This window comes from Apteryx mantelli, chromosome 16 (assembly GCF_036417845.1).
Source record: "Apteryx mantelli isolate bAptMan1 chromosome 16, bAptMan1.hap1, whole genome shotgun sequence".
Taxonomy (NCBI): domain Eukaryota; kingdom Metazoa; phylum Chordata; class Aves; order Apterygiformes; family Apterygidae; genus Apteryx; species Apteryx mantelli.
This window is the reverse complement of record NC_089993.1, coordinates 12,855,651-12,882,418: the sequence shown is the minus strand read 5'-3', so window position 1 is coordinate 12,882,418 and position 26,768 is coordinate 12,855,651. Positions and strand designations below refer to the sequence as shown.

Here is a 26,768-nt window from a genome sequence, read left to right as displayed (position 1 = left end):
AATAAGTAATGAAACCAAGAACACCTGTTAAGTAGAGAAACTCATCCTCATCAGAACAGATCTTGTAATCTACAGTCATTTAAACAGTTTATAAATGTTGAGGTATCTGTATTGACTATATTGATCTGGGTAACAGGGAAAGCTTTCTTTGCAACCAGCCCAGCCAAAGGGAGTGAGAACAGTCACAGTACTACCTTGTTCTATTTGTCTATAAACCTTAAAGCTTTTCTGTAGAAAAAGATAGTACAATTGCTGATGGCTTTTGGGAAGCTGAGGCACAGAAGAGCCTGTCTGCCCATCCAGGATTGCTGATAAGTAAATAAGCACATTTTAGGCTTGGCAGAACTTGGAACTTAAAACCTGGGTGGCTTAAGTGCTTGTCAATTTTTTTTTTAGTGTGCTAGACTAGTGTATTGCTGTAGTGGTCACCTGGGGATTACCTAATGCTCTGAAAAAACAATGGTTTGAACAAAGCTGTATCTTAATGGGGTTTGTTACTCATTATTGAGTAGTTTCTGGATTCTACTGCTCTTACTACTGCAAGATGACAGAAGCTAAGTACTTGAAGTTAACTATGGATTTTAGAAAATCTAGTTCAGTGTTTTACTGGATCCATTTCAGATTTGTTGCCTTTACTTTCTTGTGGCTGTCTACTAATCCATGATGTAGATAGTTTAGTGCAGCATTTTTATGCTGTAATTTCCATTGTGTATTTTCTCTCGTGCATCTCCTTAAAGTAAAGACTGAGTCAAAGTGAGGACTGCTAGTTGTCCTCTTATGGGAAAAATGCCTACAAATGTATGGTTGCAAAGGCTTTGCTGTGATAAGTAACTCTGAATTTTCTGAATCTTTTGTTTTGAAATATTTCATTGCCACTTCACATTCCTGTTGGATTTTGCAACCACTCTTCTTTTGGAATGCTCACCAAGTGCTCTTCACAAATGTGGTTCCATTCAACTGTGTTTTAAAAAATACTGCAGACATTGGTGCAAGAGGGAAGTGCAGCTCCTCTAGCTGATCCTTTTGTAAATGTGAGCTGTCTGTGCTGCAGCTGGGGATTAAAATTAGGCTTTGTTTAAGCCTCTGTTAGTGACAACCCAGCATTTGTTTTGATTAAAATGTTGCTGTAAATTCCTCCCCCTTGCTTATGTAATTCTAATCCTTAGGAAAGGGCCTTAGAGTATTCACAGTAAAGCTGGATCTTGCCTTTTATTGAGCACAGCAGGGTAGTTCCTTCCTTGAAAGGGTATTGGGAAAACCTCCCACAGAGTGAAAAGAGCTCTGCCTGCTGCCAGAGTTGATGGTCTGGTGGCCAGCAGTTCCAGGACTGTTCAACAGGCAGCCATGGGAGTGTGTTTTGGTCTTTGAAAACTGAGGGGGGGTGGGGAAGGGGTGCTTCTTGAAAAGAAAGAGGGAATGCAAGTAATGGACTAAGCCAACTGTTTTGTCTGTTGTAACATTACACTCCAGTGAGTATGAGTTCTACTGGCATTTAGAAGAAGGAGCCTACCTATTGTGTCTCTACTCTTCCCTCTCCCCTGCCTGGGAGGCACTTAAATTATAAAGAATCAGGAAGTGCCTGCAATGAGACATCTGATAGCTTTCTAATAGGGTTTTACTTACATGCAGCTCCTAACCTGTACAAAAACTGGAATAAGCTATTGCTTTTGCATATCATTGTGCCAGCAGAGCTGTGAAGGTTGCCAATGTCCCCTTCAAGTGTTATTTGCACAAATAATATTTCCTCCATAAAACAAGCTGGGGTCCCAAAGTGCTTGGATTAATGAGGCTCTGCTGTACTTCCCAGTCACTGAAGAATTGTTGGATAGTGAAGAGTTAAACAAGCATATTGCAGATCTCTAGTCCTGCTGTCCCATAAATGATGCTTGCTTTTTCCTAAAAAGTGACTTACCTGGCATGAAAGGCAGTAGCACAACTTCATGGCAAGAAATACAGTAAATAAGAATTTTGTTGAAAAGTCAGCACATGTTTTTAAAATATCATGACAGTTGTTTGCTGCTTTCAGTATGATAACAATATCTGTAGAAGTGAGAGTCCATTTAAAATGAGGTAATTTCAGTCATACAGGTATGCTTTTTTGTTTTCTATACATCTGCAATTGTATTTTTATATGCCTTTCCTTGACTGTGTAAAGCAGTGTGGCAGACAAAATGAAAATAGGTGAAAGTGTCATTGCTCTATGGGTGCAGTAACCTTAGGTTAAATGTTCTCTGGCAACTTTCCCTGTAAACAGGGATGTGATCATCAGAAGTCCAGTTCTGTTCTTTGTGCAGTGACTTCAGATGAGGTTCTATATGCCCATACTCTACTAATGCTAATACTAATAGTCAAGCCTACAGTGCGTTAGCAGGTAGGACTAGGGCTGTGTGTGCTGAAGCACCTACTTCACTAATAAGCACTTAAGTTCACAGTATACCAACCAAACCAACTATTGCTGGTTTAGAATTTCAGGTTACATTTTTTCTAAAAGTTAACACAAATTCCTCCTGCAAAGAGCATGAAATATTGAGACCATGATCATTAGGAATGACTTATGTTGTTCTTAACCACTGTTAAAATCAAAAGTATGTTGAAATTATGCATTCCAAATCAGAGTAATCTATTTTCAAATCACCTTTACTATCCCTTATCAAACAGGGATGAGAGTTGAAATGATTACTTAGGCTTTGTCTAGCAAGCCACCTTATTGTGCTTGTCTTGAGTCCTGGTGACTTAGTACTTGGCTGCAGTATGAGGTGCTTATATTGGGCAGGGAATTTATGGTCTTGGTCCTATCCTGAAGTTGATGGAACTTTTGCCTTGAGCTTTAATATAGTATCTGAGTCATAATTATTGCAGTAATATAGTAGTTACATCCAGTCTTAAGCAGATACTCCCTAAGATGACAGACACCTAAGCACCAGTTCATCTGTACTATTCTTCCCCTTGTGGAGTTAGGAAACAGCTGAAGCAGTGCTGTGTCTGATTTTTAGCTAGCAGCCTCTTCCCGTTCCTCTTTTACATGTACTGTGGAGATGCAGCTGCAGTGCAGTATTGCTCCTGACTGTGTGGTTCCTTTGAAAAAGCTAGAAAAGTAGTGCTTGATAAAGAGGTTTTATGTAGTTGACAGGACATAAAAGCACAAACAGATAAGCTAGCTCTTTCTGAGCCAAACAGGATATTGCTCATATTCTCTTCTCTTTCTCCTCATTCCTAACTGTGGGGAAAGATGAGCTGTTTATTCAGCTGTTATGCATGGTCAGGCAGGGAAGTATTTCCCTGCTTCTTGCTGTTAGATGGAGTTTGAACCTCCAGTATTGTTGAATTTTACTAAAAACCATTGCATCAGCTGTCATGAATGCTATGTAAAAGAAATACTAGGTAACATCCCCATACACTAAAATATTCCTTATATGGCTCACATAAATCTGGAGGTTCTCAGTCATCAAGACACTTAAAATACCTCACTTACCTCTGCCCTTACTTAAAGGTAAGAACTTTACTTTTACTCTTTGACTTCATCTATTCTTTATGCCATTCTTATTAGCTGGGGAGGTGACACTAAACAAAGTTGTTGCATATAGTGATAGCCATCCAGGACAAAGCAAAGGTTGTTTTAGACTGGTTCCTGTCCCTGGCTAGTGTTATCTGCTTAGGGAAGGACTGTCAGGGCACAGAAGAGATCTGTCCCTGGCCTGTGAGAGGATTTGCTTTACAGTTGTCCCAGGGTGGTGTGGCTGTGCTTTGTTCCCTGACTTTGTGGGGGGAAGTCTGAAACTTTAATAGTTTCATAAACATACTTAAACTAAAGAAAATCCCTTTCTGCCCCACCTCATAAATCTCCCTTGGTGCTCAGTATCACATGAATTCCTTTTCTGGTACAAGTGCTGGTGTTGCTCAGTCCCTGCTCAAGTGTATCACCCATGGAATTTCTAAGTTTATTTTAAAAGTAGGGAGGATTCCTTTACCTTTGGGCCTGATGTCCTACCCTCCTGCACATGTGCAGGAGAGTAAAGCAGTGAATGATGGTGCAATAAGAGGAGGGAGTGAAGGAAAAAAGGGTCAAAAATCTATTGCATGTGGGAGTCAGCACTGGGGTCCAAAAAGAGGCATTTGCTGCTTGGCAGATGCATGAGTCTCTCCAGCTTGAGCTGGAGCACCTGGTTCAGTAACCACAGCAAGGGTGGCTGCTGCATGTATCCTTGGAAGCGCTTGGGATGTTCGGGTCCCCCAAGGTGGAGGGACTGGGGCCACAGGAGCGCTTGCTTGTTGAGGCATGTTTCTTTGAGCTGGGGCTGCTGGCCGCTTGGGGGGAGGCCATGCCATTGCAGAAGGCCTAGGCCATGTCCCTGCGTTGCACAGCCACGGAGCCTGTGGGCACCGGTGCCGCTGGGGTGGGAAAGGCTCCTGCTGTCTCCCTGCTGGGCTTGCTTTGCTCAGCAGGAGGCTGAGAGGGCTGAGAAAGCGGGGCCTGGCACAGTCTCCCTGGCCTCCCTCTAAAGGCCAGGAGCTGTGCTTGTGTGGGGCTGTGACCAGCTGCGCCCCGCCGAGAGGCGGCACGAGGACACCGGGGCTGCGGTGGCTGCCTGCCTGGGTCTATGGCTTCAGGAGGAGCTGAGTCAGCTGGCTTGGAGCCGTCCATGGAGGTGTGCTGAAGTCTTCCTCAGCTTCTGAAGCTTGTCACATAGGGCAGTGTGATGTGGCCATATCTTTGTTCTCAGGGATTTTAAGAACAGGAAAGACTACTGCGATCAACAACAACAAAAACTTGTTTTTTTTTTTTTCCCCCTGTAACAAGAAGTTATTGGCTCTACTGCACACTCTCATTTGAGGGATGACTGTCTCTAGTTTAAAAAAAACACCTGGTCTGTGCTTGCCTAGTTTTACTGCTTTGGCATATTTGCATCAGATAACACGCTAATGTGGTGATGTACATTAGTGAAAACAGCCCTTATTAAAAAGGCCTGGTGAGCAGCTTTGAAATGCAGAGGCTGATAAATGTGCAAAGGTCAGAGCAGGAGGGGGAAACTGGTCCATGTCCTACTTGTACTTTGTGGTAGCTGCTTTGGTTTCCTGTTAAGTGCTTATGATAGAATGAATTAAATAATGAAAAATCAATTTAAAATGCAGAAGGAAATGGTTCATGTGGCCAGACTCTGAGCTGGAATGAATTCATTGGCTTCAGTGCCTGCTGAGTTTATTGAGCAATATCTGCTCCTTTCAGCAAGAGATGAGGGGATAAAGGAAACTCCTAGAAAAGGATTAGATCCCTTCAGCCTTCTGCTTGCATGTGGGTCCTGATCCAAAGCCCTGAGAGCTTTCTTTCTGGAGATAGGCGTGAGGGTGTCTCTGGAAGTTCCTCCCGAAGCTATTAGCACCTTGCTGCAGGGATTGCTGGTTGTGTGGTTTTGTAGTAGTTGCTTGATGGATCAACGTGTTATTAAGGTAGTAAAATAAATAGTTCTCAGAAGCCTAAAGGGTTGGAAATAGAGATCCTCCAGGTTACACAAAGCATGAATAATCACAGGTATGTTTCTTCATTTGCAATGTTTTTTGTTACTTTACGGGATCGGGAATCAAATGAAGGTAGTGTTAAAACTTGTCATTTTTAATTTATTGAAATGGAAACTTAGAGATTTGGTTTGCTAACAATCTTTGAATTCTTGATTAAAAGAAATTTGGTTTTTACAATCTTTTGAAATTATTTTATCTTAAGCTTAATTAATCTATCACAGAAAGGTAAGCATACCTTTAAAACTAAAGAGTATATTTTGATGTGAAGTGGTAGGAAAGTAAAGAGCACTTGCTTTTGCCTATTTCTATTCATTAATGTTTCTCTGGATGTAGGTCTCTACTATTAGTAAAAGAATAGTTGGTGTTTTAAAACTAAAGCCCAGAAATTTTGGTTGCTATCTTCAGTGAAGAGATTTCTCTTTCTGCAGAGAATGGCAGCTCAGTGGTTCCTACTGTCAAGTCCTTAGAGTTGCTGAAGATGGGCATGTGAAAATAGAGCCACTCGCAATCATGTTGAAAATCCTGGGTAATACTTTGAGGTGTATTTCCTAAAGGCTTGCTGCTGGCTGAGGAGATACCCTGGTGATGTGCACATGTACATGATATACTGCCAGTGGTAAGAAACTGTTATGGTGTTTTTGACATAGAATCCAGGCATTATTTTCCACTGCAAAGGAGCTTGATGACTTAGGCAGCTATCATTTCACTTGGGCTGCTGCTCTCTCCTAACAAGATGGTACAGAACTGTCTCTTAGAGTGACTGTGAATAAATCTGGTTACTTTAAATTTAAATACATGTGGAAATATTCAGTGGACATTTTGACAATTGCTGATTCTGCAAAATGGGCAGTTTTGTCTTTAAAATTACAGAAAATTATTGATGTCTTGCATATTGTTAAAGGTCTTGCAGAGATGGCCTGCTAGAAATAAGGAGATGAAAATGACAGTTGCATTATTTTAAATGTTTAAAATGTGTTATGCTTGAGTCACATTTTAGAAAAATGATCCAGAATGGTCCATGTTTCTTCTTTCCTCTTTTTTAGCTTAAGGCAAGAAACAGACTTGAAACTCCCTGAGTTTCAAATGGTGGCAGTGTCTCAGCCCTTGACCACAGGTCCCTGCTTCTCTAGGGTTTAACACCAAAAAAAAAAAAATCTGAGTGTGTGCAGGTCATCTAATAAAGCGCTTGAAAGCTTTTCACCTGCTGGGGAAAATATAGTTCATACCTGTCAAGGAAGATGTAAATGGAGATGCAATGCCAAACAAAGCTTCTGCCCAAATGCTGCTGTGGAGGAAGTCTGTTTCCAGGCATGGTGGAACTCTAGCCTGTGGGAGATGTGGTGCATGGTGCTCAGCTGACTGTCACTGCCTCTGTTTGGGGAAAGGAGGAGAGTGCCTGGCTCTGGGACACAGGATCGCTGCATGCAGCAGACACCATCTGGCCTGATGGGGCATCCCCTTGTTTCTGCAGGTCTTGCTACCTGCCAGGGACGGACACTAGATGCAGCAGTGGCTGCCCTGACTCACTTGCATTCCCCTCAAATATTTTTGCTGCCATTTGGGGAAGCTGCTGCTGGTCTAACAGCACCACATGCTGCCTCTAGAAGCTTTGCCCCCGTGAGCTGTGGATGAAGGGGTTCAGGCAACTGTTGGCATAGCCCAGGCTGATGGCCATGTTGTAGGCCTAGTAAAAAGGCAGGGTGGGGTGAGTCAGGGCAAACTGGGCCTGTTGTAGGATGTGGAAAGGTGCCTAGCAGATGAAGAAGGCCGTGCAAATAGCAATTGTTGTAGGGGTCAGTTTTGTGGTTTGAGCCCTGGTGCATCTCTGGTTCGTCAGTGCTTCTGAGGGCCTGGCCATCTTCAGCAGGATCCTCCTGTAGGCTGTGGTGATAAGTGCAAAAGGGATGGCAAAGACAAGAACTGGTAGAGAGTGTTCTAATAAATGTCCTGCTGGGGTGGGGGTCTGGCAGACAACTCCCACAGCTTAGCAGCCCTCCAGGCAAAGGGATGAGCTGAGCATACATCCACACAGGTGTAATCCTAAGGAAGGAAAGGGCCCAGAGCACACAGATGACAAGGATGGCTAAAGGGGGCTTCCTGAAGCAAGTGGAGGTGAAGGGGTACACAGTGACCAGATAGCAGTCAATGGACATAGTGGTGAGGATGTAGGTGCTGGTGAACTGTCTGCTGGCATCCAGTGCAGTGATGGCAGTGCACATTGTCTCCCTGAAGTGCCAGGCTCTGTTCCCCAGCAGCTGGTGGGTGAGGAAGGGCATGCCCAGGAGGAAGAGCAGATCTACCATGGAGAGGCTGATTAAGATATCTGGGACACTACTGCTAGGGCCAGATTTCTTTAAGACTGCAGATAATGAGGCTGTTACCAATAATGCCTAACAGACAACTGATGCCAAACAGGGTGGGCATGATAAAGCTGGCATAGCTCAACCTGCTGGGGTCACCTGTGGAGACAAATGCAGGCAGGAAAAAGTCAGGTGTGCCATGACCACAGGTGGACAGGCTGTCTTCTAGTACATGGGGAGAGTGCTCTGCATGCAAAGAATGGATTTCTTAGGCCCATGTAAGATGGGGAAGTGCTTTGTGTTTTGTTTTTTAATCACAGGCACTCTCTTATCAGCTTTCACAAATATGTGAATTAAGACATGTATTTAACTCTGTTCTTTCAGGGATCTGGCTGTGTCTCTAATGTACCTCTAGGTCTGTCTCTATAATCAAATGTGCATACACACACTCACCCCTCCATATGCATGGATACATACCCCATAACAGAATGGAAGAGCTCCAGTTTGTTTGTCATTGCATACATGTGCATGTACACCCTTTTGAATGCATACATACAGAATATACATGTATTCATGTCTCAGATACATATATTGTGTGGGATATTAATATCTGTGTTCAGGCTTTCCTCAAAACCATCACAGCAAGTGATTTTCTCCCCCGCCTACAAACATTATAGTTTATATACTAATGTGTATTTTCACTTATTGTTTATTGCACTCACCAGCCCTAGAAAAGTTTTGGACAGCCTTGGAGCTGTTGGAGATGCAGTTGTTCAAGCTCTCTGGATGATTTGTTTCAAAGCCCATCCTGCAGTAAGAACTGGCCCCTAGCAGCGGCTTGATGATGTTAGTGTTTCACATGGAAGAAAAAGGTTGCTGATTCCTCAGAGAAGCATGGAGCTGCTTGTGAAGCTAACTGCTCTGAGGCTCAGCAGAGTCCATTACATGGGTCAGAAAGCAGCTCCTGTGCTCCTCGCACCACCACCAGGCAACACTGACACCAGGATGAAATGAGGCACTTTGCCTGTTGCCAGGCTGTCAGCAGAGCGCTGGAAATGTGCTTGCAGGGAGAGCAGAGTTTCATTTGTTTGGTGTTGAAAGCAGTGATCAGGATCCACTGATGGAGTAAGCAATGAATGTGCACTCTGGAGAGGCTAATGGGGCCTGGAACTAAATAAAATCCGCTAAATAAAATGCTTTTTTTTTTTTTTGCTTTTAGGGGGTAGTTGAATATAAATAACTCAATGTATAATTCATTCTGTAAAGAACTATGTTAATCTAAAGAACTAGCACTTAAGCTTGCAGCAAGATTTAGGTTAATCTCTTCAAGCCTCTGAACCAGGACTGCCCAAAAAGTAAAAAGGTACAAGCTGCATGAGCAACTACCTGGGAAAATGATATTTTCTGGTTATGCTTGGTAAGTGGCAGCACAGCTGATATACAGCATCATTATTTCTCTCCTGCCAGGTACTTTTCCATTTCAATTCACTTAGAGGTGTCCCAAGCATAATCATAAAGAGTTGTATGTTCATTTTAGGCAGATTGATAGAAGAGAATAGGAGATGAACAAGGGATGTATTTTCAAGGTATATTTGAAATTACAGCAATTCCATATGTAAGAAAAGCAAAAAAAATTGGAAACATTGAATGAGATGGTAACTCTGTTAAAATCAGGTCATATTGATCTGTTTTGTCTTCCTCATAACAATTAGCCTGCACTTAGTAGTCAGTAAGCTCCTAGATTGAAGGTATTACTGCCTAGACATTTAGAAAATAAAATTAGACATAAGCTATGACTATTCTAACAATAGGGGCTAGGAGTCTAGTGAAAGGCAAGAAGGATAATTATCAGAATGTTATTTCATTTTTACCTCTAGCCATAAGGATTTATAGCACTTAGAAATAATTCTTATTTGGGTTCTTTATAGCTCTTAAAAGTGGGTATTAGTCCATTTGCAGAAGGAATAATACAATCCATTTAGCAGCCTGTGCAAAACACCTGCTTCACCTCAATCTCCCAGCATACTGTGTAGCTGGAGTTGCTTCATCTGCAAATAAGTGTCTTTTGGGTTTTTGCAGTCCAGCATATGCACTGGGAAATAAAGCTGGAATTTGCTTTTGGATTGTATGATTTATAGCTGTGATGTGCATTCTTATCACTGGTCAGCACCACACAATCATTAAGTGCAGCAGTCTGCTTTTTTCCCCCCACTGATCTGCAGCTGCTGTAAACCAGTAAAGCTCTCCTGTGATTGACAACAGCTGCAGATTTGGTCCTAAAGTGGGAGTAATGGCAAGGTAAAAAGCTATGCACATATATTCATGTGAAATCTGTTTCATCTTTAGATGGATTTCTCCAGGCTGCATGTCCTTTAAACAAAATCATAGCAGTAGCTTTTGGTACAAAGAAAGTAGAGAAACTACACTTTTCCTGTTTTTTTTTTCCTCCTTGTATATTGCTGTTAACTAAGTTTGAAAAAATATTTCTGGTTGTGATAAAGCTTTGGCACTTCTGAGAAAGAACAAACATTGTATCTAGTTAGTAAACTATGAAAGGAATCTCCTGTTATCTTCATTCTGCAGGTCTTTCACACTTAACTGGAATTTAGTAAATGCTAAAGCCTTTTATGAACTGGGATCAGGAAGCAGAGTATGGCTAAGCGTAATTCCACTCTACTGCCCAAGTGTGGGGCCAACTTATTATCACAGCTGAAAACACAACCACCAGAACAATGTGGAACACATCATCCCTCAGATAAGCTTTGAAATATAAGACTGCTATTACGGTTTTACAAGGAACAAGAAACATACTGCATGAAGTTAGCCACATCTGTATATTTAACTAACCTTAAAGCTGAGTATTTTCATTTTAGGCTGAAGTATTCTTACATTTACAGAATCAAAAAAGGTCTGTGTAAACTAGGTCTGCAATAAATGGCATCATCTTAGCAAAGAAAAACCTAGACTCTAATATCCTGTTGTGGTCAAACCACATGCTTGTTCATACCAAACTGGAATACTACAGTAATTTAGTCCTGAGGATTCTGTTTTCACTTTACAGGTGTGAAAAGCAGAGTATTCCCATATAACACAAACTGGCTGCAGTTTGTGACTTAGGAGGTATTGGCCAGCCAAAATACTTTAACATCAAGTAGGAAGAAAAATCTAACTTCAAGTGTAGCCTTCCCAGAAGTAGATCTGGAAAACTTGTTTTTACTTTAGGATAGAATAACAATAACAAGACAACCTGGCTAAACAAACAATACTTTATTAAACTAATATAGTTGCTTGATGCTTAAAAATAGTATAGCATTTGCAAAAAATGAAAAAAGTTTAAACAAAATACATACAAGAAGTTAAAACTGAGAAGCAAAACTGGCATTTTAAATACCTAAACAAATATGACAAAATGCAAGATCTAATTGCATACCATGGATGTGATGAGGCAATGAGGAAAACAAAGAAAATATCCCTTCAGAATAATGCAATATTTAAAGGTACGTGAAAGCTTATACCATGAGTTAGCTACGTATAATAAAACCCAATTTTCCTTTTCTTATATTATAAAGCATTAGCATGGTATGCTCATAATGTTTTAACAAAGACCATTAAGGCTTAGAATATTTTTCAACACTCAAAAAACCTTTCCAGTGTTGCTGAGCTTTGACATTTACCATGTACCAAAACAGCCAACTGCTGCATACAAATCTTGAAAGATGCTCCATCTAGAAATCCAGTAGTAAATGGGAAATCAAATACCTGCCTACCCCTTCTTTCACCTGTCACTGACTTAACAGTAATTATTAGTATATCTTTTTACCAAATTCTGTGGAACATTTCATCATGCACATAAGACTTGATACCACAATGCACTGCTTAACAGCTATTGTTACTATTAGTGTTACAGTAACAATATAAGAAGCATATTGATTTTTTCAGTTTCTATAAGCAGTGCACAGAGCTTGAATGCTCAGCAGGTAAACAATTACACTGTAAAGGTCAGAATAGTACAGTTAAGTGCCTATCAAGGAAATGGGGATAATCCCATTTATTCGCTCTTTCCATTATTGGCAGAGAGATCCAAGATGGAAGGACTCTTCTGTAGCGAAGTTCCATTAGCTTCCTGCTTCCTTATCTGACCCCTGTATAAAGGAGAAGGGGAGAAGAATGGTTTTATAGTTTGTTCTTCTAGAAGATTATTGTCTTTTAACCCTTCCCAAAGAACACTGAGCAACATGAGATATAAGCATGGGACTTCTGGAACTGCTGGTCTACCAGAGTTTTTCTCAAAAGACACAGGAACATATAAAGAGCGATCTACCAGATGTTGTTTGTTTAACATCAAAGTTTTAAGCAAATATGATTGGTTTGTAGGCTGGTTTATGATATGATACGTAAGAAAGAAGTTTTTTCTGGAATCAGTTGGCAATGATATAGACCTGACAGCATGCCCAGGAAGAGCAGCAGGGAGCCCTGGAACAAATGCAGGCACACTGGGCCTTGCACCGTGTTGCATGTTCCTGAAGATATCATGGTCTCCACAGGCAATTTCGTGTGTTCCTGGAGCTGTGCAAATGTACTGCTGTGAAGAAGGAGCAAACTGAGAAAGCAAGCACTAAGAGGGAGCAGCTGGATTGTTTTTTCTTGCTCTGCCCTATGCTTAGGAAGTGATTATCGTTCTTAATTCCCTGCTAGTAATTTAAGTGGGCAATAGGTGGCACTCCAGCACAACCTGCTAGTGCCTTAGCTAGATTCTTGGCAAAAGTGTGAGTAAGGCAACAGTGACTGAAATAGGCCTCCAAGCACAAAGTTCTGGGAGCAGAGGGAGATGAGTGGCAGAGAGCACACGGTCAGCAGCCTGTTTTGCAAATAAAACAAGTTTATGCAAACAAAGCAAAAAAATCTTTTAAAAACATCTGGAAAAATGTATTAATCTTAGGTTTTGTACAAACTTGTTTCACACAAATCTAATTTTGGCCACGGTGTCCCATTTAACTACCCATCTACTTGTCCCAAAGCTACAATTTTGGTCCCCTGCTACTCTACGAATGCAGGTAAGCCAAGATAGTTGGGCACTGCACCATGCAGAAGGAACTCTGTTGTATAATTGAGCAAAAGCTTCATCCTCTGTGCAGAGTCCAATTTGGAAACGTTTTAATGACAGTTAAAACAAGATTTATTCTGAATGAGACAAAGTTATATTTTATTGCTTGATGTTATGCTGTGTTAGCAAATGTACATCTAAGGACTATTTATATTTCCTCTTTCCTAAAGAGAAAAGAGGGCAGGTAATAACTCTCATTAAAATATTTATTGATGACTAGATATTTATATGCCGTATATTAAATCATCAGGGTAGCCAAAGATGCTCTAGCATTCAAAAAGATTTATTAAACTATCCAAAAGTAGCTGTTACTCGTAAACACAGTGATCAATGCAACAGTACAGTTTGAAATCAGAGAACGGCTCAAGATGCTATTACTTACTTTTGAACATACCAGTAGTTGACCAGAGTTGAAAGAATGACGTAACAAACACTCAGTACTCCAGAAACTCCCAGCGAAAGTGCGCCCAGGCCACACAGCACGCAAAGGAGGGCTATGCCACCTATCGATATTACAACACCTAATAAAAGAGAATCAGTTTGTTATTTAAACAGTTTACATATATGTCAGTTAGAAGAATATAATTTCTATCACAATTCCAATTCAAACCATTAGGGAAAATTATCTACTGCAATCAACTAGCTGACTTGTGTAATAGTCAAGGGCCTCAGTCTGCAGGAATTCCCCAGACAGCCCTCTAAAGGAGAAACACTCCTTTTAACATTTCTATTATTTATGTGATGAGGAAGGAAGATCTGTTCAAACTAGACCAATATGTTTTCCTCAAACTCCGCATGTTACAATACCAAAGGACTGGAGTGACTGTATATACAGCTGTCAGGGAAAACACTGTGCACCTTGTTACTACCCTATGCCATGCTAAAGTCTGTCCTACTTCTCCCCCAAGTAGCCCTTGGAGGTGAAGGGGCAAAGAAATGGTCAGAGACAGACTTGGCCGGAGACATACAGAATATTTGGAAGCAATCATACTTCAGAAAGTTTTAATCCCTGACATATGTTATTATATAAAATAAAACCTGTGAAAATTTCTCCCATAAAAGACTCCATAGGCCAGAAATGAAAACTATGCATGGCCAGAATAACTGGTTTAGCTACATCCAGGTGGCTGACATGAAAAAGAGAAATAGGATTTCCCCTGAAGAGGCTACAGTTAATTAGATTACTATTCTTGTGTTAAGACTTTGACTATTGCTGAAAGCTGAGGGCTACACTTAGAAATCTTAAGTTGCTTTCACTAAGAACTCCAGAAGGTAGAAGAGAAAAAGGAAAGGATGTCATGTCCCAAAAGGGAAATGAATAATGCATGCATGCATACAATACCTTCCATAATTATCACGCCAATACAGGCCATTATGACTGTTGTAACAACAAAAATCAGAAAAAATGCAACAGGAATAGCAGACACTGCAACAAACATCAGGAGTGATAAGGCAACAAAAGGATGGTCATCTAAGTATTGGCCAAAACGAGAGTTCATAAATGCAACAACCTGTGGATCAAAGAAAAATATTTCAGATTTTATTTTTACCTCTTGTCATAGATAACTTAAAATGTCACAGCTACTTCATTTAAAATTATGGATACCATTCTTTTTGTAAGTATAGAGTTTGAATTAAAGGGAGTAACCATTGCCTCTAAATTTCCCAAGCATGAGGATTTAATGCAAATGTAGGTAACTGCATAGCAAATATAAGCCTACCCAAACATCCATGTTTCTCATCAACCTCCCAGTCCCATTCTTGCACAAATTAACCCCCCCTCCCCCCAAAAAGCAGCCCACACATACAAGGTCATGCTTTAACTGCACAGATTTCAGTGAGGTTTCAACAGCTATGATTTTTGATCTAGAGAATTGTGTTTAGAAATCAAAAATACTGTTACATTCAAAGAAAGATGATGAACTTCCTTGTTTTCATGTCTCACTAGTATCTGCAACTTGCTCCTGTATTGAGCATAAGGACACTACAGTCATGTCTGTACCACAGGAAGTGGTAAGAATTTACTTATAAAGTTACAAGTAGATGAGAAAATCCTTTTTACTGAGGCAGTCATACCTATATGCTGGATTTCCCTTAGGAAAGGGGTATAGCAGTTTTAGTTATTTTTATAGCAGGACAACCATTTCACTAAAACGCCACTTTTAAGTAAAATGGTTTTACCAGTAAAACACAGAAATGCAGAATAGGCCTCCCTTTTGACTGCTGAAGACGTGTTAGGACAGCCATTCCCACAGGCTCCTCAATCTTTGTTTAAAAAAGGGAGTGCTAATTTTCTCAAAAAAATTAATTTAAAGGTTTTGAAATTGCATTTAAATAAATCAGGATATGATATTCCAAGATTTATAAAAGGAGTATCTTTATAAACGTGTTATGTAAAATACAATCCAGAACGCACGTTTGAGTTGCTGTGGATGGACTGTACCACGGAGTGCCATTGCTTCTGCAGCTCCTGCATTTCTTTAGACATGCTGGAATCCTCGGTGACAACCGTGAAACTTCTGGACAACGTTCTCACTCAGCCATCCAACCTTCCTTAAAAACAAAGGTAAAATTAGTAACAGGCTCATGCAAATGTTTTGTGAAAAATCAAATATTTCTCTTGCCTAAAAACAGAGAACGTAGATTTCAAGTCAATGAGATCTATACAGTTTAAAACATTTCTTTGCGAGATTAAATTTAATACAGGGGTTCTGTCGGAAAGCTCTTCTAAAGCATTTCCAAAGCCAGAACCAGGATCAGGATACAAAGTGACTCACCTTCTTCCCTTATAACATTAACCCCATATTTAACAGTGAGGGCACCGTTACCAGTGAATTACCAGTAATGAGGCAAATCTAACTATTAGTTTAGACAATTTATCACTGTTAGTACTGCAAACTTAAAGTGCTTATATCAGCGTGTTTTTGTGAGCAGCCTCATACTCGGGACTGAAACCAGACCCTGGACAGCTTCAACACTCAACAGATAAAGGCCAAATACTTTGAAACATTCTGAACATATTTAGTTGTCAAAGTTTAAAGACAACATCAGTGCAAAGACCTTTTTCCTCTGCAAATTGAATCTACTGTTGCTACAGGGAACATTATCACTGCGAGATTAAAAGACACATTTTCCTGCTTGTAAATCTAAACATTTATTACGCAAATATTGCTTTGATATTCAGTCTCCATACTCGGTCCCTCCCTTTATTCACAGAGAATTTTTATACTTTTTTTTTTCCTAGCAAAAGCACAGAACTTGGCAAAGGGATTCCTGGGGGCTTCTGCTGCACGAAACCACCGCCAGCAGTTTTTTCACACGGCCCAACTGGCGGGGAGACCTAAATTTTACCTCTGAGGCGACGCTGCCCGCGGAACCTCCGCCTGCGACCTCGCACTGGGGCCGGGGCCGCGGAGCCGCCTGCTCCCGCCCCGCCGCGCCGCGCCGGCCCCGCTCCGAGGCGAGCGGCGGGCCCAGCCGCGGCGGGCCCAGCCCCGGCCTCCCCGCCCGGCGCGGCGGCGGCGGCGGCCTCCCTGCGCGGCCTGGCCCGAGCCGAGGCGAGCCGAGCCGGGAGGGGCGGGGCGGAGCGGCCGCCGTGCGGCGCCGGCCCTGCCCGCTGGGACGCGGCCGCGAGCCGCCGCCTCTGCAGCCCCCGGGCGGAGCGGAGCGGAGCGGGGCGGCGCGGCGCGGCGTCGCTGCCCGGCCGCCCTCCCGCCCGCGGCCCGGCCGCGGCCGCCCCTCTCACCTGCGGCCCCTCTCGGCGGCCCGTCCGTCCGCCCGCCTGCCGGATGCGGCGGCCGGGGCCGGGGCCGGGACCGGGGGAAGCGCCGCCGCTGTCTCCTCCCCGCGCGGGCGAGAGCCGGGCAGGGCCGCGCCGCGGGCTCCGCCGCGGGTCCCGGCGGGGCGGCCCAGGGCTTGCTTGGGGCCTGCCGCCCCCCCGGCGCTCCGCAGGCCTCCCGGGTTTGGCGGCGTCAGGGCACCCCGTTACGGCCCTGGGCTTTTCGGGGCTGTAATTAAGGGTGGAAGATGAGGAAACGCGAGAGATGGTGTAATCCCTCCCACCGAGCGGCCGAGGCGCTGGCGAAACTCGGGGCGCAGGCGGGTGACCGCGCAGGCCACGGCGGCGGCTTCGGGCTCTCGCTGGGCTATCGCAGCCTTGCCACGAGTCACAGCTGGACGTGCCAGAAACGGCTAAAACGCAGGTGTTAAATCCCAGCCTCCCAAGCTAGAGGGGCTCCTGCCTTTGGGGTAGGGGGCCAGGAAGGCAGTTTTTGGCAAACTGTGAATTTCCAGGCCGCTGTGCGGCACGGCACGGTGAAGTTGGCAGCAAATGCTTCGCCTGGCGAAGGCAGGGAGCCTGGAAAGAAGCGCTCCCGCCTCCCCGGCCCTGGGGGCCTGCTCCCACATGCTGTTACCTCCCTGCTGCCTCCCAGGAGCCTGGGCGGCCGCGGGGCAAACCTGTTTGGGGAGCTGCTCCTTGGGAACAGTAATCGTTCTTAAAAATCTGCTGGGTTTTCAGGAAGATCAGGGCTCGCACTGGGATTAGAAGGGGCTCTGTTGAGCCCGAGTGAGCGGCTGGGGCGGAGGCAGACGGCACCACTCGTTTCGGTGGTGCTCCCTTAGGTGCGCTGCACTACGCCTTGGCCTTGCCGTTTTGTAGAGCCATTATGGTGGTCTTACATGCAAGCTTAAAACTTTGGTGAATACCAGGACTTTGTGCTATATAGAATTTTTAATGCTGCAAATTACTGTCACAAATCAGTAAAATATTCATGTTTCTCATGACTGCTGTTAATCAGCCTTTCTGAGTGGTGCCACCCGTGGGAGTATTGCAAAACTGAATATTAATGGATTCATGATTATTTTTAAAGGCAACAAAATAAATAGCATGTTTAATTTGGAGCATGCCAGTTTTGTAATGCAAAGAGAGCTTTTATAAATTATGTGACTTTTAGCTGGCTGCCAGAATTGTGTGTCTTTGAGGTGCTGATTTCAATGAGCTCTTCAGGTATAAGGATCTGTGTAGGTAGAGGAAATAAATGAGAACCTATATTAACACTAAAAGCACAGCACAGGATACCAAAAAGAAGAGAATGGTGAGGGAGAATTTATTTTGCCTAAACTGCTAAAATATTTGTATCTGACGTTAATAAAGGGCATAATATAATAGCATTCCTAGAAGACTAGTTTATTTATAAAAGAGAATTTCAAATTTTGATTTTTTAATATATTTTTAAAGGGAGCATAGGGAAAAATTAGCTGGTAGAATTATAGTGTGACATAATCCAGTGATAATGGCAATATAAAGTTTAATGGCTCTGCTGTGCTTAGAACTGTATTGAAGACTTTAAATTTCTGGCATGTTTTCAAAACATGCTGTAGCTGCAGTTTGAGAGATAGTCTTGTACGTGTTGGTAATTTATTTTCCTACCATGCATAATTATGCATTCTGCTAAAAATTCATATATAATCTTTTTCTATATAAAATAACTGATTTTAATGCTTCCCAAGCAGCACAAGTAACTTATTTAACTTTAAAGGGCATGCATATAAAAGCATCTGAGTCGTACACAGAGAAATGATAGTTACCATAACTGTTGCTTAATTGAGCTTGTCTTCATGCCAGCATCAGCCTGAATTAGCAGGAAAACGCACGTGTTGCAAACGAGCACCAGGGTGTTTGGAGAATTCCCAGGTGAACTAGCTGCGCGGTTGCCAGTTCCCGAACTAGCAGTGCTGCATCTTTACCCTGCGCGCTTGCAGGGCAAGTCATCTTGTGTTTGAAATGCAGCCAAAGTTATGGCAGAAGCTTTCACATGTGGCCAGGAAAGGACAACTCTCAACTTTTATCTTGACCTAACACCAGACACAAGGAAGACAATGCCATTATGTCAGGGATATCAGCCTTTCTCACAATCTACAGAAAACAGAATGAAAAATAGCATCTAAAGATGTTGGCAAAGAGTTTGCGTTGGGTTGGAGGGCTGGCTGGGTTAGGCAGAGGACCTGGTGTGAGGCCTTTCTTGAGGGTCGACATAAAGAGGCTGCTCTAGATACTATGTCTGGTAGTGACGGCTCAGATTTGTGAAGGGTCTTGAAGGAGGACTCCTTGAATGCAGTGCCAGCCATGAGTGGGAGGCCAGTGCGCAGGAAGAGACTTGGAGTAGATGAGGGTACGAGTATGCCACCTGCTGTCGTCAGATCTTTCCAGAGTTTGATTCAGAGTCATGAGAAAGTGCTGGAGAGATTTGGATTCAAGAGTTTGAATCCCTAATGGTTTTTTTTGTCCACTTCTTGCTGTGAAAATTTGCACTTTTCTTGCTGTTATTGTTATGGGAGCTCCCTTGCTGCGTTTACTTTAGCTCATACAATGTTCTGGGAGAAACTACTGGAAGTTTTCAGAGGTAAAATGAACCCGCACAATAGCATGTTGGTTCTGGAACCGAATCTCCCTGACCGCGGCCCCACGCAACGCTGTGCTGCAAGGGGCTGTTTGCCGTCAGCGGAGGGGAGAGAGGGCGGTGGAAATTCCTGTCTCCTAGCACCGGCAATGCTGTAACTCTGGCAACAAAGCTGAGGACTGAACGGCAGTGTCGGAGCAGCTCCCGGAGCTGGAACAGGCGGAGGGACTGGCAGCGAGGGCGCCCGCAGGTAGTACCGCTTTTACCCTGCTCACAGGTGCACCCAGTGGGTGTGTAAGGCGTACATCTCCTTCTCTTTTCCCTTTCCTTTTGGTGTGCGTTTCTCTCTCATGGCAGCAGGTGTGTGGATCCATGTGCTGTGAATCACCGTTTGGGCCCCAGAGGCCCCGGGACATTAGAAGAGAACAGGCAGTGGGAAGGAACCTGGTTAAGGAGAGGGTGGAAAAAACTTGTTTGAAAGATATCTGGAGAGTGTTAGGGAGTTTAAGGTGAAAAGTGAACTTGAACAGGAATAGAGAAAAAGAGTATATGCTCTGGAGGGGAAGAAGGCTTAGTGTGGGCTACTTGGGAGAAGGACGGGAACAAGGAAGGAGAGAGTTGGGAGAGAGATTTTCTTCGTGGCAGTTTGGATAGGAAGCTACATGGGTTGATGCCTTCTGTAGTACCTGAAACGATTCTCTAATTCTTTTTCAGTGCACATAACTACAAGGATGCTCATCTTGAGGGGGGGGACCAAAAACTTTTAAGCAAGCAGCAAACAGCTTGATGAAAGATAAACACAATGAAGCCAGCACAGACCCCAAGGCTCCTGAGGGTAAGTTCTTTCTACTGGGGCTGTGTGAAAGATCGATGATGGTTTCAAAGCTTCAGATGAAATTGGCCCTTTCTGAAGGCTTTGGCATCGAGAAAAACTCGATTTGAAGATGCTCCTTTTTGTTCAATATTCTTTGGACCTTAGCCTTTATAAAATACTCCTTATTAAGGATTCCTTTGCTCAAGCATTTAAAGTAGGAAGTGTTAACTTTTGTTCGTTTTAAAAGTACCCTAAAAGCCAAATCCTTTGGTCATTAATCAAAGATAATTCCTGCTGCCTGTAGTAAAATAGAACTTGGCAGTGATAATGTCTCCGGGGAGGTGTGTGCTGGAGAATGCCAAGGAGGTAAATCGGATCACTCCTTCCTCAGATTTTATTTCTGAATGGGCTGTATTTTGATGCTGAGGAAAGCACAATTTTGTCTGCTTGAAAACCAGGTTTTGGGAGCCCAGTCTTCCAGTCATATATCAGAATTCAATAGCTACTTGCTAAAAATGTATTAAAATTATGTAAAAATGATTATACATTATTCAGACAATTGTATTGGGTAATAACTTGCTCTTTCATGATGATTTAATGCACTGGTGTTCAGATACTGCATACTTCTGCCTCTTTTTGCTGCTAGTGTCACTTCATGTTTTGGGGAATTTGTTCCTCATACATCTCCTAAAGAAATATGGTTTAGAAAAAATTGAAGCAGAATAGGAGCGGGTTTTCAGCCTATGGTATAGAAATTTGCTATTGAAAAAACATCCCAAAACACTGTGGGCTAAATAATTCTGAAAAAATACAAGAAGAGAAATTATCTTTTGAGAACTTTGTATAGTGTCCTGGAAGGCTACCTCAAAGTACCATCTCCTTGAAGAGGTAGAACATAGTCCTAAGACACGTTAGATGTTCTTACATTTGCATTAAAACACTTTGCAGAGCCCTTATGAGTAATCTGTCCTTTCACTACGTTCTTTGCATCCTGGCAGTACAGCTTCTTCTGGAACTGAGTTGTTACTGACATAAAAAATCTTGCCTTCTTTTTCATCCCAGTGAAGCCCTGTGTTTCTGTTCTGCAGTTCACACAGCTTGGACTGTTTCGTTGTCAGTTTGACAGTCTGAGATGCTTTAATATTATAATATCCAGTGTTTACACTATTGCAAACTCCATACAACATGTATTCAACTAAAAATATTTTAAAATGTTTGAATTATTTTCAGTGATATAGAAATATTTTAGTGTTTTTTCTTAACTCTGACATTTATTAGTAAATAGATAGTTTATCAGATGACTAGAGAATGGTGTAACTTGAAAGCTTGTTTTGCTGAGTAACCCACTCTGCAGAATGTCCTTTTCCTTAACATTAGAAAGGTTGTAATATGTCATTTTCAATGCAAACTGAAAGTCTCTGTTTTCCTGAATGAATCTTTTTCAAAGCAATGTAGTTTATAAATGTTTTTGAAATTGTTTTCAATTCCCTCTAGTTGCAAAATGATTCTGTATATAACATGAGTCATTCAAAAGGCATACCGGAATTACCACCCCTACCTGCTTCTGCTTCAGCTGTGCCTTCAGAATTGTATCAGGTATGTGCTATCCTCACTTTCATCAGGGTATCCATTAAATTACAGTGCTAGAATGATTTTAGGAAACTCTAATTAAATTACTAAGTTAAAGTACTAAACAGGTTGTCAGATGCTTCATTAAAAGTGTTATTACTGCTTCTATTATGATATGGACATTACACTTTGGAAGTTTAAAACTGATCTTTAAATTTATGGTCCATTTGTATTGGTATTTTTTAAATTTTGAATTAAAATTAATTTTGAATTTAATTTTGAACTTAAAAACTCAAAACAGTTAATTCAAAATTTTAAAAATACTAATATTAATGGACCATAAATTCAAAGTTCCTGGGAAAGGAAGCAAATAGTAATATTTTATTTTTCTTCCAAACAAATTGTGATTTTTTTTTTTTCTCCACATAAATACTTTATGGCAGAGCACAAAAAAAAAAGAATTAGAATGCTGTTCTAAAACCAGCTGAGAGTTTGACAGGTACAGCCTTGATCTAAAGGGATAGCTTTGCACAGCTGCACAACTACAACCAATACTATATGACACAGGAATAAAAGTCGCCTGTGCTAGCGGTTATGGGAGGAAGAGAAAAGGGATGGCTTTCCCCACGCTAAATGCCTCACAGTTGCTTGTGTGGCAAAGTGTGTGTCAGTACTTCAGTTCATCTAGAATACCTTGCATTAGCAAGATAATGTTTGTGAAGAAATCAAAGTAACTTCTGATGGAAAATGTGTTGTTTTGGACTTTGTTTAAAATTAGGAAATTTTAACTGAAAAAGATACTCTAATGGTAAAAAAAGTGAAATTTATTTTATTTGACAAAGATTTGTATAAAACTCTTTTATTTTCATCTGAAGATCAGTCACACTTCGTAGGTGTGCATCAAAGGTTTATATAGGACATGGGAGAGGATTTAGCCAGGCCTGAAACTCCTGTGTCATGTCAGGTCTGTTACATAAATGGTAGATTTTGACAGGTGACATTCTTTGTTCTTTTCCAGGAATGGCTGTTTTTTTTCTGGCCCACTTTATGCCCAAGGGATTCCCTTTGGTATCACCATTAGCAGGGCATCTGCACTGCATCCAGGAAGGTCTTGCTCCTAGTGGGGAAAAAGACACAATTTAGAAAGCGGACCTAATTCGGAGGGGAGCTGAGAATTCAGAGCTTATGCTGACTTCAGCAGTTCCCAAAGATGCGCAGTGACTTCCCAGGGAAAAAACTCCAAATCTCTGGATTATTTTTAATTCATGTACCAGTTTGTTCCACAAAACTGTAATTCAGGGACCTACTCATCTGTACTATTTGCATTGCTCCGTGCCTTTCTGGAAAGCTCTCAGGTACAAAGCGGGTGGAAGAAATTGAACTGAAAATATTCTATGAAGCTGCAGAAGCTAATTTAAGGAGCATGACTGCAGTTCAGCAATAGCGTGAATGCCTTTTTCTTTGCTGATAAGATTAGCCTTGTCAGTTGGAAGAAGAATGCAAAGGAGAAGTAATAATCTTACTTTATCACCTATTTCAGATTGACTGTTTTGTTATCATTCTCACTAAAGCTTATGATAGATTAAGAAAAAATTCTTAGCTGCATCTGTGGGATAAATGAAAAGTAGCTATTCTGTGCTTTAATACACTGTCTTTTCAGAAATTATAACATGCTCATCAGCTGTGAAGATGAATTTAATAGCAGCTCCTATGGAAGGGCAAGAGATATTGGGGAACCAAAGATGGGATATCATGAACGTATTTAGAAGCTTTTTTAAGAATGATTTAAAACTGATGGTAGTAATGCTGTGCTATAAAAGGAAGACATGAGTGATAGGGATATGGTTTGTTATTCCAACTAAGTAAAAAATCTTTAAACAAGATGTGATACAGAACAAAAGTTAAATATGAATTTAAAATGAGAGCTATAGGAACCATGATATGAAGTACATTAATGGTTCTTTCTTATGCATATTTTCTCCCTGAGGATGAGTGTAGCTTCGTATTTCTTGGTCTCATGTCCCTTATAACTGTGAGTTATCTCATTAAAGTTTGGACATTGGGACTGATGACAAGTCAGTCAATAGATACCGAGTCACCCTAGAAAGAACATGGAATGAACAGACAGAAGAAATCTATTACAAATCTTTTATTGGTGTGGGAGAGAGAGAAAGATAACAGCTGAATTTGTTAACTCATGTTGTCGTTTACCTGTCATGATGCTTGAGTGTTAAGTGCAGACAAGTCATTAACAAAGGCTTGAGAAAAAAGAATTTTTTTTTTTAACTTTAACCAAATGTAAGGAAAAGAGAAGAAGCAAGAGGGAGATGTGGTGGGAATAAATGGTACTAAATAATGTGCTAGTACTTTCTGTTATTTATAAAAATGCCTTGATTACGCAAAAATGCATGAATACTCCCACTGAAGAGCTGTGTAAAATTACTCATGTGTGTGTGGAGCATTAGGATCTAAGAATAAAGTGGTGGTCAAATGACTCTCACTGAGTGGGAATGGTGTATTTTCTCTTTATACTATTGATCTTTAGCCGTGTTCTATCTCCAAGAAGCCTCTTAAAATCACTGTGCAGTGTAAGACTTCTTTTTTTTTTCCAATTTCAGCTTGTCCTTAAGAACAGCTATTATCCTCCTTTGATGCAGCAAGTGTCATGGACTTTGGCAGTTCCATTCAAAGAACAACGTTACTACCGGAGCCCAAGTGACTCCATAGCTAATAACTACACTCTTACTGCACGGGATCTGAAACTGAAAAATGTGCACAAAGTAGAGTCCTCCTCAATGGCAAGCGCATCACTGGGTTCAGCAAAGCAGAGAACAGCCTCACCGTGTATCCATGTTTGAGTGTGCTCATAGGTTTAGCCTTGTTTATTCTATACATTTTTATTCCTAATTGCTTATCTTTTAAAGCATCATCCCTGGCAAAATCACTCTTTCCTGGTAAAGGCTCACAAGCTTATCACCTCATGGTCATTATAGACAAATTTCCAAAATCAAGAGTAACTTTAGTAAAGGTAAAGACGGTTTTTGACTGATTTGTTAGATTCATCCCTCCAAACAATTGCACGCAGTTATTGTAGGGAGTCGTTTGCGAAACTGAAAATGGACAAAATACAAGTTAGCTGTTATTATTGCTAGAAATAAAAGTTGATTCCAACAGCAAAACACAGAAACAAGTTCAGCGTGCACACCTGTTATGCTCACGCTCACAAGCCTAGCCTAGGAAACAAGATGGGAGATAGGCATTAAAATGTTCCCTTGAATATCAACTCCAAATGACATTGTTTAATACACTGCTCATGTCTAAACCATATAATTGATGTATTTGTTGGCAAACCATACATATATATGTAATCTTACAATATGAGATATTATATGCTGTTGATTCAACATGACATTGTGATATAATACAAACGGGGGTTTTAGGAGTTGTAAAACTCTTGCTGTTCAAGCTTACCAATACATGCATCAAACACAGCCTAAGAAACCTTTTTTCTTTTTTATAAAGTGTCTTACCATTTGCAGGTGTCGAACTAACTTCATTACTTAGTCTGCATGAATTCCAAAACCAGTCAATTATGTCAGGAACTTTATTTCCTAGTCATCTAATTAAATGTCTTCTGTATCAAGGGTAAAAAGTCTGTACCATTCATCAGTCTATCTGTTAAGATACTCATCCTGCATTGTTGCTTTGCTTCCCTGAAGTGTTAGAAATTCAGTTTCTTTTCCGTGGGATAGATGAGACATACTAGCTTCCATACCTGCTTACTCCCCTTGCACACTATTTGAGAAGGGTTTGGTTTTGCTCATTAGATCTCTTAACAGTTTCTTTATCATATACCTGATTCCTCTCACTGGACTTCTCAAGTAAATGGATAGGATGTGGCAAGCAGGCCACAGTCTATTTCTTGGAGGAAAGGCATGACATGTTCATTTGTTTAAAAGGTCTGCTTATTTTACTCTGAAAAGCACATGATAATAATTTGTACTCCTCAGATTTTTCATGTGCGGCATATTTGGTGGAACTGTATCTCTTATTGTGTTGCTTTTAAGTTTAAAATAGAAAGTCCTAATGCTGAAAATGGGTTTTGCAGAGAGATATGTAAGCACTGAAGTCTTAAGCATATGCTGAATGCTTTCCTGGACCTACGTTATAGGCCCAGACTCAGCAAAATCTTTAATGTGATTGAAACATTTTGCTTAGGCCTAAGTCAATAGTAAAACCTTCTTTGTGGCATTGTATTTTTCTGTTATTTCATTACCTGGTGTAATTGACTTAGCTCTGTTTTTTAGCAGTCTGAAATAATACCCTGTTTGAAATAACATTCCTGTATGTGATTTTCTTAACTGGTGCTTAAAGCTTCAAAAGAATTTGCCTCTTCTGTAAAAAGGCTCAAACTTACAAAAAGAAGTCAGTGTGATTCTGATAGGTAATGTACTGTAATGTTAAAAAGATACAGTTTTTTACACTCAGTTTGGGTATCTGAGCTGTGCTTTAATTTTTCTTTTGACTTGGATGCTGATGAAATGTTAAGCCTCTACAAAAAGTATGTGTCTCAAATCTGAAACTGCAGTGTTTGCTAAATGAGCACCTTTCCCTGCTTCTTTGAGGCTGGGCAAATTTCACTCTTGGGCATGCCAACCAAAAGGTCTTCCTTTTCTGATTGCTGACTTGAGAACCTAGAGTTTAGTTTGTAAAAATGTAGTTTGTAGAAATAAAGCCACTCAGTTGTGCTGTGAGTGTTTAAGTGCTCTATAATGCTTCTAGAATTATCTCCAATTTGGCATTCAGCTGTAATGGATATTTGTATTTTGATGCTTGTTCTCTTCATCTGTAAAATAGGGAGAGAAATAATCCTCTTTGAAAGTGCTATGGCAGTGACTTTCTTAATCGTTATTAAGATAAAATGATGGTGAGTAGCATAAAAGAGACAGACGCGATGTTTAAATTCTCTTTTCAACTACCTCATCCTGGAGGCCATCTCCAAGCATGTGGAGGACAAGAAGGTGATCAGGAGTAGTCAGCATGGCTTCACCAAGGGGAAATCATGC

The 26,768-nt window shown here is 41.3% G+C and overlaps 3 protein-coding genes across 5 annotated transcripts in view; 1 reads left to right on the top strand and 2 right to left on the bottom strand.

Moving 5' to 3' along the window:
• Positions 1-7,114: 7,114 nt before the first annotated feature.
• Positions 7,115-8,621, bottom strand: LOC106491288 (melanin-concentrating hormone receptor 1-like). The gene is given in 5 exon segments (XM_067306203.1): positions 7,115-7,431; positions 7,434-7,473; positions 7,476-7,878; positions 7,880-7,973; positions 8,537-8,621. Coding segments are annotated over 5 exon segments (939 nt in total).
• Positions 8,622-11,066: 2,445 nt separating this feature from the next.
• On the bottom strand, positions 11,067-16,732 carry LDAF1 (lipid droplet assembly factor 1). 3 transcript variants are annotated; one of them, XM_067306170.1, is made up of 5 exons: positions 16,664-16,732; positions 15,335-15,471; positions 14,261-14,429; positions 13,301-13,439; positions 11,067-11,956 (listed from the first exon to the last, which is right to left on the bottom strand). In XM_067306170.1, exons 2-5 carry the CDS (start codon positions 15,404-15,406, stop codon positions 11,863-11,865), a joined length of 474 nt encoding a protein of 157 aa, XP_067162271.1. In that variant the 5' UTR covers positions 15,407-15,471; positions 16,664-16,732; the 3' UTR covers positions 11,067-11,862. The 3 variants fall into 3 exon arrangements, with proteins under 3 accessions (XP_067162271.1, XP_013806340.1, XP_067162272.1); XM_013950886.2 differs by lacking the exon at positions 16,664-16,732 and adding an exon at positions 16,270-16,385; XM_067306171.1 differs by lacking the exon at positions 16,664-16,732 and adding an exon at positions 16,270-16,385 and having other exon boundaries at positions 15,335-15,467.
• A 2,368-nt stretch (positions 16,733-19,100) lies between these two features.
• Positions 19,101-26,768, top strand: part of DNAH3 (dynein axonemal heavy chain 3) — a 72,966-nt gene continuing 65,298 nt past the window's right edge. Inside the window, exons 1-5 of the mRNA XM_067306285.1 lie at positions 19,101-19,569; positions 20,034-20,154; positions 21,628-21,729; positions 24,321-24,546; positions 26,077-26,146. Of these exons, the coding sequence (XP_067162386.1) occupies positions 20,122-20,154; positions 21,628-21,729; positions 24,321-24,546; positions 26,077-26,146 (431 nt within the window). The 5' untranslated portion in view covers positions 19,101-19,569; positions 20,034-20,121. The remainder of the gene's footprint in view (positions 19,570-20,033; positions 20,155-21,627; positions 21,730-24,320; positions 24,547-26,076; positions 26,147-26,768) is intronic.